Source organism: Ptychodera flava, unplaced genomic scaffold, assembly GCF_041260155.1.
Source record: "Ptychodera flava strain L36383 unplaced genomic scaffold, AS_Pfla_20210202 Scaffold_29__1_contigs__length_4469600_pilon, whole genome shotgun sequence".
NCBI classification, from domain to species: Eukaryota; Metazoa; Hemichordata; class Enteropneusta; family Ptychoderidae; genus Ptychodera; species Ptychodera flava.
The window spans coordinates 2,823,817-2,838,069 of record NW_027248351.1 but is presented as its reverse complement, the minus strand read 5'-3'; the positions used below and the strand labels follow the sequence as shown (position 1 = coordinate 2,838,069).

General features: G+C 40.9%; 1 protein-coding gene across 1 annotated transcript; it reads left to right on the top strand.

The window, feature by feature from the left end:
- The first annotated feature begins 334 nt into the window (after positions 1 to 334).
- LOC139127219 (uncharacterized) lies at positions 335 to 3,246 on the top strand. Its single transcript, XM_070693125.1, has 2 exons — positions 335 to 1,437; positions 1,707 to 3,246. The coding sequence occupies exons 1-2, from the start codon at positions 906 to 908 to the stop codon at positions 2,024 to 2,026; spliced, it is 852 nt and encodes a 283-aa protein (XP_070549226.1). The 5' UTR covers positions 335 to 905; the 3' UTR covers positions 2,027 to 3,246.
- The last annotated feature ends 11,007 nt before the right edge of the window (positions 3,247 to 14,253 follow it).

The window sequence follows — 14,253 nt, the reverse complement described above, 5'->3', positions numbered from 1 at the left end:
AGGAAATCTGTAATAACTTCAACTCCTCCAGCCTGGTTGCAAACGAAGTAACTGTGGTTTTTCCCACGTGTGTTTGGTATGCTACTCATCCGATCACTCATCAGCTCAAGGAAAATGTCGACCTAAAGACCAAGCTAACAGAGCCTGACTGCACGATACGCCATCCACATTTAACGCTGACACTTGTGCACCATCAACACCAATTAATATTGGCACCCTTGCCTCCGAACTTTCAAATCACCCCGACAAAGGATTCGTCAAGTACCTGCTTACAGGACTTTCTGAAGGATTTAACACAGGCCTACGCTGTCAACTTTCCTCATCGCTCTCTGTCGCAACCTTCTCTCAGCCCGACAAGATCCGGATTTTGTGTCGCACCAAATTAACTCCGAACTGCAAAAGGGCTATCTTATCGGCCCTTTCACCACACCACCATACGCCATTTATCGCTGTAGCCCGCTAGGCATCGCAGAAAAGAAATACTCAGCCAAAAAACGCCTAATCGTCGATTTGTCATCTCCTCACAACAATGAAGACACACCCAGCGTCAATGACTTCATCGACAAACAGGAATTTTCGCTCTCCTACGTAAAGATAGACGACGCCATTGCAGCCATCCAAAGGGCGGGCCGAGGAGCATGGCTGTGCAAGACTGACATTGTCGATGCTTTCAAGCTCATCCCTATTCACCCCTCGCTATGGCACTTTTATGGCATCCACTGGAAAAAACATTTCTATTTCTTCACCCGACTGCCCTTCGGGTCACGCTCCAGCCCTAAGATCTTCGATCAGCTTTCCAAGGCCATCTGCTGGATTGCTCAAGAAATTACGGTATCGAGATAATTTTCCACCTGCTAGATGATTTCCTAACAGTTGACAAACCATCATTCGATGCGGACCGCACTATGGCCTTAATTACCCACATCTTCAGGAGACTCTCTGTACCCATCGCACCACACAAGACCGTCGGCCCCGTTACTATACTAGAATACCTTGGAATAGAGCTTGACACAGTGAAGATGGAAGCGCGGCTCCCTCACGATAAACTGTCTAGAATAGCCGCCCTCATCCAGTCCTTCTTATCTCGCCCCACGTGTACAAAACGAGAACTGCTAAGCCTCCTAGGGCACCTCAACTTTGCATGCCGTGTCATTATACCGGGGCGAACTTTCATATCACGCCTAATCGAAATCTCAAAAGGAGCACGGAAACTCCACTACCGCATCCATTTGACCGCCGAGAGCAGACTTGACCTTCGGATGTGGCACCGCTTTCTCTCCAGCTGGAACGGAGTATCAATGTTCCTCGACTTCCACGCTACAAGGGCCTCAGCAATACAGCTTTTTACAGATGCCAGTGGTATTGGTTTTGGCGGGTATTTCCAAGGGCAATGGTTTAATGCACGCTGGCCCCCCCATCTCAAGCTTGACGCCAACCGTGAGCTCTCCATTGCTTTTCAGGAACTCTACCCAATCGTCATCGCAGCTCTACTTTGGGGCCAATCATGGACCCGAAAACGCTTGGTGTTCAACTGCGACAACATGGCCACGGTCCATATTCTCAATAAAGGCCGTTCCAAGTCACCATCAATCATGAAACTGATGCGCACCCTCGTGCTTTGCGCTGCCTCCCATAATTTCATGTTCCATGCCGACCACATACCAGGCAAACATAACTTAATTGCTGATTCTCTTTCTCGTTTTCAGATGACACGCTTCCGCCAAGCAGCTCCCTTGGCCAATGCGACACCCTGCCAACTACCCTCCAACATAATGTTCAACTGAATAGGGCGGCCGCCACCTTCAAGCAAGCTGCACTGGGCACCCGGACAATTGAATCTTATGCAACCGGAGTTCGCTCGTGGGTACAATTCTCCGCAAGGTACGGCACTCACGTACAGATGTCTCATTATCCACCCATCTCCGAAGACCTTCTAATCTACTTCGTCGTCCACTGTGCACCCACCTTCACCTCAAGTACTCCACCATCAAGGTTTATCTCGCCGGCATCCGGCATCACTACATAATGGCGGGTCTGCCAAACCCACTCACCTCACCTAACAACCAACCACACCTTCGTCTCCAGTACACCTTACGGGGAATTCAACGGCTGCAAGGACCATCTTCACGCCCCCGGCTACCCATAACATTTGATATCCTGCGACAACTGTGCTCGCTGCTCCGCTCGACCGTGTATGGATCATATCTAGACCTCCTGCTGGAATCTGCGTTCGTCTTAGCCTTCTTTGGTTTTCTCCGCTGCAGCGAATTCACCTGCTCTGGACGCTCCTTTAACCCTGCATATAACCTGTGTGTTCGCGACCTCAACGTCCAAACCGACACTCAGGGCTATCCGGATGCTCTTTCCGTGAACATTAAGGCATCCAAGACAGATCAAATGCGCCGTGGCTTTAAGCTTCGTCTATTCGCCACAAAGTCAACGATATGCCCAGTCACAACAATCCATCGTTTCCTCAGAGTCCGCCGACAAATGTGTTCTTCGCCTCAGGAACCCCTCTTCATCCTTCCAGAAAGAGTACCGCTAAACCGCGAGACATTCACTACGCTGCTCCGTTCCTTACTTTCGCGCCTTGGCTTCCAGCCCCACCTGTACGCTGGACATTCATTTCGCATTGGGGCAGCCACCACAGCCGCACACGCCCACCTTCCAGACCACCTTATTCAAACTCTCGGCAGGTGGTCCAGTGACTGTTACCGTACTTATATTCGGACACCAGAAAGCCTTCTGCGTCACGCATCTCAATCAATGACTATGCCATAGGGCCTTTTGTCGAGACACTAGCCACTCGGTAGCAACTTTCTTTTTTGTTTGGTTTCGCACGTACACCACATTTCGGACCTGTCGGGACCGCGCAGGGCCACCTGCAACCTTCACCCCATGCAGGGCCACCTGCCACCCACATCACCACTTCATGCTGGGGCCGCACAGGGGCACCTGTCCCCCCAGATCATTGCTCCCCCCGAGCCATGCTGCCAGCCCCTCGGGACCGGAGTCCATTGAGCTTCACCCACATTTCACCCCTCATGCTGGGGCCGCACAGGGGCACCTGTCACCCCAGCTGCAGCTCCTCGGGCCGGGAGCCCATAGCTCCCCCCTGATCCGTGCTGCCGCCCCTCGGGGCTCGTATCACATACTTACATTACACACGCACCAGCCGCCATTGCACCCCTCATGCTGGGGCCGCACAGGGGCACCTGTCACCCCAGCTGCAGCTCCTTGGGCCGGGAGCCCATATCTCCCCCCGATCTGTGCTGCCGCCCCTCGGGCTCTTATCCCATACTCTCATCTCGAACCAAGCGAGTCAACTTGGTCTCGAGCGTCACCCCCATTGCACAAGCACCAAACATCACTGCACCCTCATGCTGGGGCCGCACAGGGGCACCTGTCACCCCAGATCACCACTCCCCCCGAGCCGCGCTGCAGCCCTCGGGCTGTGAGCCAACAACTCCCCCGAGCCGTGCTGTTGCCCCTTGGGCCGCGAGTCCCATACTTTCATCTCCAACCAAGCGAGTCAACTTGGTTTCGAGCGTCACTACCCATACTTCCTACAAACATACACTCACACATACTCTTTCATGGGGGTCTCTCCGTCCAGTCTGTTTGACTGTCCTCCGCTTGGGCCATCCATTGCATGTACCCCCACTCAAGAAGGTGATCTCCACCGGCCCGGTGGAACCACTTTCACTTTCGGCTTTCCCAAAGGTCTGCAAACACAACTTTGCAACCCAAACCTTTGCCCAGGAAGCAGACTGGTGGAGACCCCTCACCCAATCTTTGAGTTATTTTGTGCTTAGTTTTGAAATGGTTTTTGCCTAGATTTTTACTTTCGTAGTTTTGCTTGACATTGTATTTTTCCGTAGTTAGGTTATCACTGCTTTGTATTTGTCCACTGTCGCTTATTAAATTCTTTTAACACCATATCCTGTGTAGCGGTGTGTGCTTACAAAATAAGGAATTGTGTGTTAACACAAATCCAGTTTGTAAGTCCACGGAGCTAGGCTGCCTGCAGAACAACATGTCCTGAAGTCACTTTGCATTGCTGACGTAGACATCTTATACTGGTTATCTTTCTACTCATCTGCTGACGTAGACACTTAGCATCTGCTATCTAGCTACCATCTTTCTTGCGCACGGCACTTGACCTAATCCTTGCTGCAAGCTTCTTGTCCAAGTTCATTCATTCTAGGCCATCAGGCTGTCTGCCAAGCTATCCCGCCACCAACCCCATCTCCTCCTTGGTTCCACTAGTCTGCTTCCCACCATGGGCCATCCATTGCATGTACCCCCACTCAAGAAGGTGATCTCCACCGGCCCGGTGGAACCACTTTCACTTTCGGCTTTCCCAAAGGTCTGCAAACACAACTTTGCAACCCAAACCTTTGCCCAGGAAGCAGACTGGCGGAGACCCCTCACCCAATCTTTGAGTTATTTTGTGCTTAGTTTTGAAATGGTTTTTGCCTAGATTTTTACTTTCGTAGTTTTGCTTGACACTGTATTTTTCCGTAGTTAGGTTATCACTGCTTTGTATTTGTCCACTGTCGCTTATTAAATTCTTTTAACACCATATCCTGTGTAGCGGTGTGTGCTTACAAATTATTGATTAAACTAGAGTGGTTACAAGTCCATAGTTGGGCGAGATATTTGATTTTTGAATTTCACCGAAATGTCAATTCACTATGCATGGTGGTCTATGATGAAGCTATGAATAATTTGTTTCCGTACAAAATTAGAAAAATGTGTGCATTTATGATGCTTGATTATTTAGATTATTGTCCTTGATTAGATTAGAGTGGTTACAAGTCTATGGTTGTGTAAGAAATTTGATTTTGGAATTTCACTGAAATGTCAATTCACTATGCATGGCGGTCTATAATGTGTACGTATTTTATTGGTGATTTCCTATTCATTAAATATCACATGGACAATCAAAATTGTGGCCATAAAATCAGCTTCCGTCAAAAATGACCCTCCCCCCAAGATAAGTCTATAAAAAGTGACCCTCCTGCTTGAACTGTTTTCTAAAAGTGACCCTCCCCCGATTCCCCCGCCCACTCCCTTGTAATTACTGAAAGCTCCCTAACAAGATAGCAACAGGTATGTCAGTACTTTTATCAGTTAATCTAATCTGCGAAGTGTATATAGGACGTATATGTCGACACAGCTCTGCATGGTAGGGCTGTGTGTTACCGACGTTATACAGCCGTGGTGGAAGCCGTATAACGCCGGTAACACACAGCCCTGCCATGCAGAGCTAGTGTCGACACAGTTTACGTATTCTGACAGGATTTGAGGGGGTCGCCGGTTGAGTGATGTGTTTGTTGCCCTTGACCTTTAAACCGTATTCCAGCTACTACCTCCATGGTCGTACCGTGGACATAAATCACACAGTGAACTACCAAATCAACATTTCGGATGTTTTATCCTTGTTTAGAATCAACATTAATATGAGAAGCCTGTATTCATGGTTTGTCGAAGATCTATTGGGTGAGAAATGGGACTTTGGACTTTGTTGAACTTTTGATCTGCATTGTATTGTCAAACGCCCAGTCACTTATCATCCTAAATATGTCTAATAATAATAATAATAATAATAATAATATAATAATAATCTATATTCGCCAAAATAACAAAACATTCTCAACATTTGCTTTTCAACTCAAGATGTCGATTTCTTTTGGCTTTTTAGAAATAATATTGGCAACTCAAGAATGTGTTTTTTTTCTCCTTTTTCGTGTTGTATGCATTCATGTACAAATAATTGTGCCAATCAAGGTTTGAGTCATGTTGTGTGTTTTCTTGAGAGTCAATAACTTTTTACTGCATTATTTCTTATAGGAATGATCAATGCTGGCATTGGAGAAGACATGTGAATGCATTGTTCACAGCAATGTCATTGCCCCTCTCCACAATAAAACATTGAAACGCAAAGAAAGGGAGTCTGGAGATGCAATAGTGAGGGTTGGCAAAAACTCACGTCATCGGGCCATAGAAGAAGAATGTTCAAAAGCTGAGAAAGCAAGGTAATTATGAAATCTGATAAAACTGTATTGATAATTGTATTTGTAGTTAGGTATATTTGAAACATATATGTTTCACTTACCGGTATTCCATGAAGTTTAGTCTGAACAAAGTGTAGTCATGTATTCTGTTATTGTTAAGACATCTCATCTTTTTACTATCTCTCAAAAAATCATTTTGTTTCTTTTCACTTGAAATTAAATTGTTCATTTCATTTTATAGGAAATGTTGGAAACGATACTGCCTTTTCTCATTAACTGCTTCTTTTTTATAACAAATGATGAATGTTTTCTAAAAAAAAAAGAATACATTTCAAGATTTCCTCCAGCAAAAAACAAACCATAGAGTATCATTATCATGTAGAGATGTAATTTTTGGTGTTCTACCTCATCAAACAAATAGACTTTTAAATCATGTATTATGTATTGCAAAATATCATCTGTACTCTATTCGATTTTTGAGTAGAAAGCCGTCCTTTACTGTTTTCATTGAAAAATTAAAGATGTAATTTTTACAGAAAAAGATATAGCAAAAGGGAAAGAAAAATGAATATATTCCACGACAAATGGGATGCTATTTATTCTTTGTAAAACGCCTTTTGAGAAAGATTTCAACTTGTTATGCTTCTTTGAAACCCTCACGTTTTGTTTTGTTTTGTTTGTGTTTCTCCCTTTGTTTTTCGTTTTTGTTTCGTTTTGTATCCCTTGTTTTCCTTTCTGTCAAAAAAAGTTTTGTTAAAAAAATAGAATCGATGTGTCATTTGATGGAGGCAGGCAAAAGAGAGATAGTGGCAGAGACTATAGAAGTCTATCAGGTAAAGATTTCAGTGTATACATGTGGTATAATGTATATGTAATGTGGTATAATTAGTATGTTATAGAGTGCTTGCTGTAAAGCTTTGCTGTCTTTTACTTTCAGCTAGATAACATACCTGTAGCTTGTATATGTAATAACCACTGCATTTGCTGGTAAGCCAAGTCTTGGATTTAAAAATAACTTCAGTTGATAGCTAAAAAAAACTTGAAAAATACCCTAAAAGTCTAAGGCCCAAACTAAGGAATTAGTTTGAATAAATTGAAGACCGTGTAAAATTGAAATATATTTTAATGGTTCTTATATAGCGCACATATCCACAAGTACATGTGATCAAAGCACTTTACAATTATTTTACCCCTGGTCACTGGACCTTTGATACCGCTCAACTCCCTTGGGAGCAAACAACAGCTCACATGTGCAGCCAATCAGCGCAGCAGAGCTAAACACACACATTACAACCACTGTCCTACCAGGTACCCATCACTCCTGTGCGGGGAGAAACAATAGGGAATAAAGTGCCTTGCTCAAGGACACAACACCATGGCCACGCCGGGGCTCAAACTCGCCATCCTGTGATCGTGCGTCCACTGCTCTAGCCACTAGCCTATGATTCCTCCACAAGACACATGTAATGTTTCATAAAGTCTAAATATTTTTGCATTTTCAGGCCATGACACAGTGATAGGGAAAGAGACAGGAAAAGTTTTAGCGTATGATACCAGTGTTAACAGTGTAGAGTGGATGATTACGCAGAAAAGCATGACAAGGATATAAGGAAACATAGCTGTCATAAAAACTGGCAAGGAAGTGCTAAATCAATGGAAGTACCCTTATAAAACTCGCATACTTATTTAAGTTATCCATAAGTCTGTAAATAAGTCTGTATATAAGTTGTCTTTGTGGCAGATACCTACTTGTTTCGTTACAGACTTGTTCCTTTTGTCTATGGCCACAGTTAGGTCTGTACATACTACTAGTATGTGTTTAGGCCGAAAAATGTAAATTAGCTAGTTAGGCATCGGCCATACAGACTTAAAAATTAGCATAACAACATTACAATACCTACTTAAAGCGCATAAATATAAGCAGGTAAAATTGGTATGTAAAATTTACATATATAAATTAGCATATATATAAGCAGGTAAAATTGGTATGTATAATTTACATATATTAATTAGCGTATATACATACTTCTTGACAATAAGTATGTATATTCTAAAAAATTGCCTAATGATGTCTATACATTCAAGTCTTGATGCATGAAAAAATTGCAAAACCAGGAATTGACAACATTGATGCAGCCACATCCAACATTTTGTGCTTTGTATGATCAAAATTATCATGCTTCTAAACTTGATATACATATACCAAGTCAACAACTGAACCAGATATGAACTGAATATGCTCACGTGTTTCACAACAGGTTCATTAATAGTCAGTAAACAGACTAGAAAAGTTTAGCATACTTACAGAACAACTTGACATACTAATGTGACCCTTGAATGGAAGGAATGACTTTTAGTTTGACAAAATTACAAACTTATTTATCAAGCATTGAAATTGACTGCTGGTGACTCGACATGTATTGACATTTATCAGACACCTTTGACCTGTCTCAACGAGCAGGGAGATGTTATGCAACTTTTGCAGACCTCAGGATAATCACTAACCAAAACACAAGAACAAAGACAGACATTGTATATTCTCAGAGCAGTTCAATTGAGCAAACGACCCGGAAGACAGACTTCTGATAAGATTTCATGTGTATACGGTCTACTGCCAGAGTAGCTATCTTTGACGAGGATTTATTGTATTATGTTTTTCAATATTCCTGTCAATAAACCCAATTCATACCAATATAATCGACACCCGTGTGAGGCGTGTAATAAGAACAATCAGATATCTGTTAAATCATTATATGTAGCAGGTTTCATCAACTTTCGCACAGTACTCTCAGAGTTAAATCACTAATTACAAAACTTTATTTAATATGTAAATGAACTAATTATTAACTTGACACGCCAAATGCTTCTCAGTACAATTAAATATTTATCAGATCAATATCTGTAGCAAGTTTCATCAAATGTAATGCTGTAATTTTGGAGTAATATCACTAATTACAAAGTTCATTAAATATGCACATGAACCCTTACTTAACTCCTCACAGCTAAATGCTTTACACCACAAATAGCTATCTGTCGGATCAGTATCTGCAGCAGATTTCATCACATTTGGTCCAGCTATTTCGGAGTTATATGACTAATTACAAAACTTCATAAAATATGCAAAAAAGCTATTTGCTAAAGTGACAAGGCCAAATGCTTGTCAGTACAATTAGACATTTATCAGATCAATATCTGTACAAGATTTCACTGACTTGATTGTCGTAATTTGAGAGTTATATACCTAATTATGAAGTTCATTAAATATGCAAATGAACCCTTAATTAATTTCACACTACTAAATGCTTTAAACTGCAGTTTGATATCAATTTGATCAGTATCTGCAGCAGATTTCATCACATTTGGTGAAGTTATATCGGAGTTATATGACTAATTACAAACCTTCATAAAATATGCAAATGAGCTATTTATTAACTTGACACTGCCTAATGCTTCTAAGTGTAATTAGATATATATCAGATCAATATTTGTTGCAAGTATCATCAAGTTTGGTGCAGGAATTTCAGAGTTATCTCACTAATAACAAAAGTTCATTAAATATGCAAATGAGAAGATAATTGACATGACACTCACAGTATCATCATAATGTTCTTAGATTGTCATGTGTGAAAAGTTTCATGAAATTTTGTGCAGTATTTCTTGATATATTTCTACACTGTCATTACCGTCTCCATAGGGAAACCATTGTAAGGAAAAAAATGATATTGCATAACTTCATTAATATGCAAGCCACACTAACCAAAATCTTATCAGTTCTTGCAAGTAGTATATGGTACCTGTATACCGAATCTGACTTGAATCGCTCAGGCGTTTTTGAGTTATCGTGTAAACAGACAGACACACACACACACACACGGACAGACAGACAGACATCGCTATGACATTAGCCCTGTTGTTTACTAACGTGAGCTAAAAATGGACAGTGAAACCCAAGACAGAGGGCAGCTTCCAGTAGAGCTCATAGGACAGTGTACATGGTAGCCTTTCCAATACTTTCATCCATTTCAAATTTACTCAGTTCAGAATCATTTTGCAATGAACTGTAGTGGATAGACTTGCCATGTAAGAAACTAAAAAACCAGTCTTACCTCAACATAGGGAACAAGACAGCACAAGTACCAATAAGACAACACAAGAAGCAGTTCAGTCTCTGATGTCAAGTTTGCAAGCTCTTTATCTCAATCTCATACTGGAAGGGGATGGATGTTCAAGTGAAACACCCAACAGAACACGTCTAAAAGTCTCCATTTGATTGTTCACATTATCCAAAGTTGTTTTCGATGCCATCCTTATGTTTCCGATCTTGTTCTGAAACTTCACATTGAATGTTCCTGTATTAAGATCCATTGGTCTGTTCAGCTTCTTGGCCTTTGCCCATAGATAAAATGTGTATAAAAATGATAAATAGCAGGCAAGGGTGTCATTACATGGGCAAAGTGAAATTGCTTGTATTTCGTCGACTATCCTTAATATAAAAATTCATGGAAAGAGCATTCATGTGCTTAAATGAAATTATAATAATTAATATAAAATAATTTACCTACTGATACAATCTCATGACATATCTATACATTATATTTATTGTGATTACCAAATCATTGCTTTTCAGCCTCATTTTCCCCATTTATTAGTGACACACCATTCCAAACTACTGACCGGTGGTAGTGACACACCATTTCAAACTACTGACCGGTGGTGATTGGGTTCAGCACATCTCAAACAGAAGAAATGTAAATGGGAAACTCTCTCATAAAATGTTTTAAAACAAAAAGTATCCCTTTATAATTATAATTAGCTCAAAGTTTAAATAATAAAAAATATGAGTATCTGTTGTATATTATCAATCCGGTCAAAATTTTGAATCAATGAGTAAAAATAATAGACAATACCCGGCTCTCTTCGCTACTATGTACTTGTAATTAACTCACAGGGAATAGACGGTGTGAAGTGACAATTCACTGTCTATATTGAGGTACCAACCTCCATGGTTTAATTTCTGCCAACTCAGTACGTTCGTTTCGTATACTTGAACAGGGCTCGCCAAGAATGACATCAATATAGCGCGACTAAGGGACTGGTCAGTTTCTTCAGCCTGGGGGGGGGGGCGGTGGATTCATGGGGGGTCACCCTGTTTTTGACTTTGGTGATAGGGGATGTCACCATGTTTTTGAAATGCCCAATAGGGGGGGGGGGGTCAGTGTGTTTTTGAATTTTGACACAGGCTCATCATTGCCTAAAATGCTAGTGTCAGCCACAAAATTCATCATTCAGTTGTATTTTTCGGCGCGCCCTTTGGGCGCGTAACTTTAATAATCAGTCATATATTTCAGCACGCCCAACTTTAACATATCAAGCATACATACATCAGAGATATCTGTATGTTCAATATTTTTCAGCGTGCTCTTCAAGCTCATTACTTTAATATATCATACATCTTTCAGCATGCCCTTCAGGTGCATGACTTTAATATACAAGGCATATATATCAGAGATATCAGGATGTTTCATATTTTTTGGCGCGCCCTTCAGGCGCCATACTTTCAGAGATATCTTGATGTTTGCTAAGTGAAAGTGTACCATTATGAAATCTGCATTTCATATGAAAAGGATGACAAATTCCTGATACTTTTCTGTTCTCTCTGTGAGAATTCAGTATGAGAAAGCAACATGCACAAATATTTCACAATATATATTTGATACAGTGACTTATTTTAGAGATAGAAAAATGACAAGATATCTTTCCTTCTCATTTATGCAATTATTTTCCTTTGTTTCATAGGTTTTCTGTAGAAAGATGCTTTTTTATGAACAAAATAACAGTTTAAAAAGGCAGTTTTTGTCATTATTAGCTGTGCTTTTATGGTTTCATTGTTACACAAGAAAAGGTCCTCTCAGACACTGTACACATCAGATTTGGCTCAGTAGATTTAATTGGATGGTTGGCAAGTCTTAACACCCATCAAAGTTTTTGATTCACTGCTTTTTCCTCTTTGATATTAATGATTGACATCCATTTCTGTACAACAGTTCAGGACATCTGGTTAAGCAGAGAAAGTGTGAAATACATTCACAGCTCATTCAAAATACAGCTCATTCAAAATGTACTGTATTTAAACTTTAAGATTGACACTTTGAAATTCCTATCTTACAACTGACATGTCAACAGTTTCACTAAAACATAGAATGACTATTTAAAATATAAATATATGTAAAATGTAAAATATAATATATATATATATATATATATATATATAATTTATGTCCATCTTTTGTTTTACCTTTGTCGCGCCCGGGGGGGGTCACCCTGTTTTAGAAATTTGGAATAGGGGGGGTCACCCTGTTTTCAAAATTTGGAATAGGGGGGGTCAGCCACTTTTTGACGTCGGCAAAAAATAATCCCCCCCCCCCCCCCAGGCCGAAGAAACTGACCAGTCCCTAAAGACAGTAAAAACTGCGAATATTACAAAGACAACTCGTGGATAAGGCGTATTGGAAATTACATACCGAATTTTTAAACGATCTCTTCGGTCTCCATGCTTCGATCAAACTATGCATATGGGCTGTGTTCGTGTTCTACGGGAGGATATCGCGGTCGATTTCAGAATCCGTCATCCAAGGGCCATCAACGCATCGTAAACGCTGTTTGTTGGTTTTAAAGTCATAGCTTATATCCTGAACATATCCTAAATGATTATGTCCTACGGTAATTTTACGCGAAACAGTAAAAATCAGAGCGAAAAGAGATGACAATTTTCTCTCTCACTCAAAACGTCCTGACGTCCCACCAGTAGATTTCAGATTTAATTTGCCGCTTAGGATTTGACCCGTGACCTTTTGGCAATCTGACCAATCATAAAGAAATCTTCACATGATCTAAAATAATCTGACCAATCATAAAGAAGTCTTCACATGATCTGTCACATCATCAGGCGTGATTCTAGAGTCCCGGGTTCAAAGTCTGACCCTCGCACTGCAGCCAGCAACGTGATCGAACTCAGCTGTATGCGAGCTCTCTTTTGAAAATCCATTAAACCTTTACAAGATCAATACAACGCTCTGCAAAAACGGCACCGACATACAAGTCTCGTGACTTAAAATCTTGGCCCGATGATGACTTTCATTGTGCACGTCTGTATTTTGAAGCCCTGCGTGAGTCGTTGTTAAACTATGTGTATTACGCTGGGAATAGGGCATCATACATAAGCTTTCAACCTACCGTTACTCTGTGGTGGGACTCGTAGTTCATTAAAAACCTGTGTTTGAAATGGCCCGGTAAGAAAACACAAAAGAACCAGATATACGTTATTTTTGAGTTGCAGTTCTTTGAAAGACTAGGCTTTTAAAGGGAGATATGCACGTGAAATAAGTTCAACCATATTTTACGTCGAGTTCAACGTTCATTTTTCTCAAAGCGTTTTTCTGTGGAAACAGTTACGCTTTCAATGAGAACCGATCATTTGCAAAACGTACATAAAGAGTCAGTGATTGATTTTCTGCACCGATCAAAGTCAAATGGTAGTTTTTTTTCACTTAATTTGTTGAAACTATGAAAATCAAAATCAACATAGAATCACACATTTCGAATATGCAGCGTATGCCTGTCACTGTCATCATTCTAGTATGGTGCAGACTTAATACGCGACACCCATGCCAAAAACCACATGAGTCTCTAGAAAATTTATACGTAATTGTTTATTTTGACCAAGTAGCTAACAAATAAGTAGTTATGCTCTCCGGACGTAAAACAATTAGGTATGTATGGTCACATAATAAGTATGTATGAAGTTCCAACCACTTATTTTATCAACAAAATAGGTCGTTTTGGCTGTACAGAACTAATCACTACACAATAACTACTTGATAAGTCGTTCACTTTTCTACGGGCAAGTATAGCTGTAGAAATCATCAGAGAGGTAGAAAACTGGTTGACATAGCGACCGTTACCATGGATGATGACAGTACAACAATAGGAAAGATACAGGCAGATGTTAGGCAGGACATAATCAAGCATAAAGACAATAACCATCTTAAGAAGGGTTTTGCTGATAAACTCTACAAACTCAAAGAAAATCACAAGCAGTTAACAGCCAGGGGATAAATTATTTCCAAAAGTGTTTCAGCAATGCCATAACTCAGAATCATGGCAATACTATAGGCTAATTAGTAACCTGAACGCCATTGTACCCCATGCATTTGGAGATCACGGGGCTGTGATG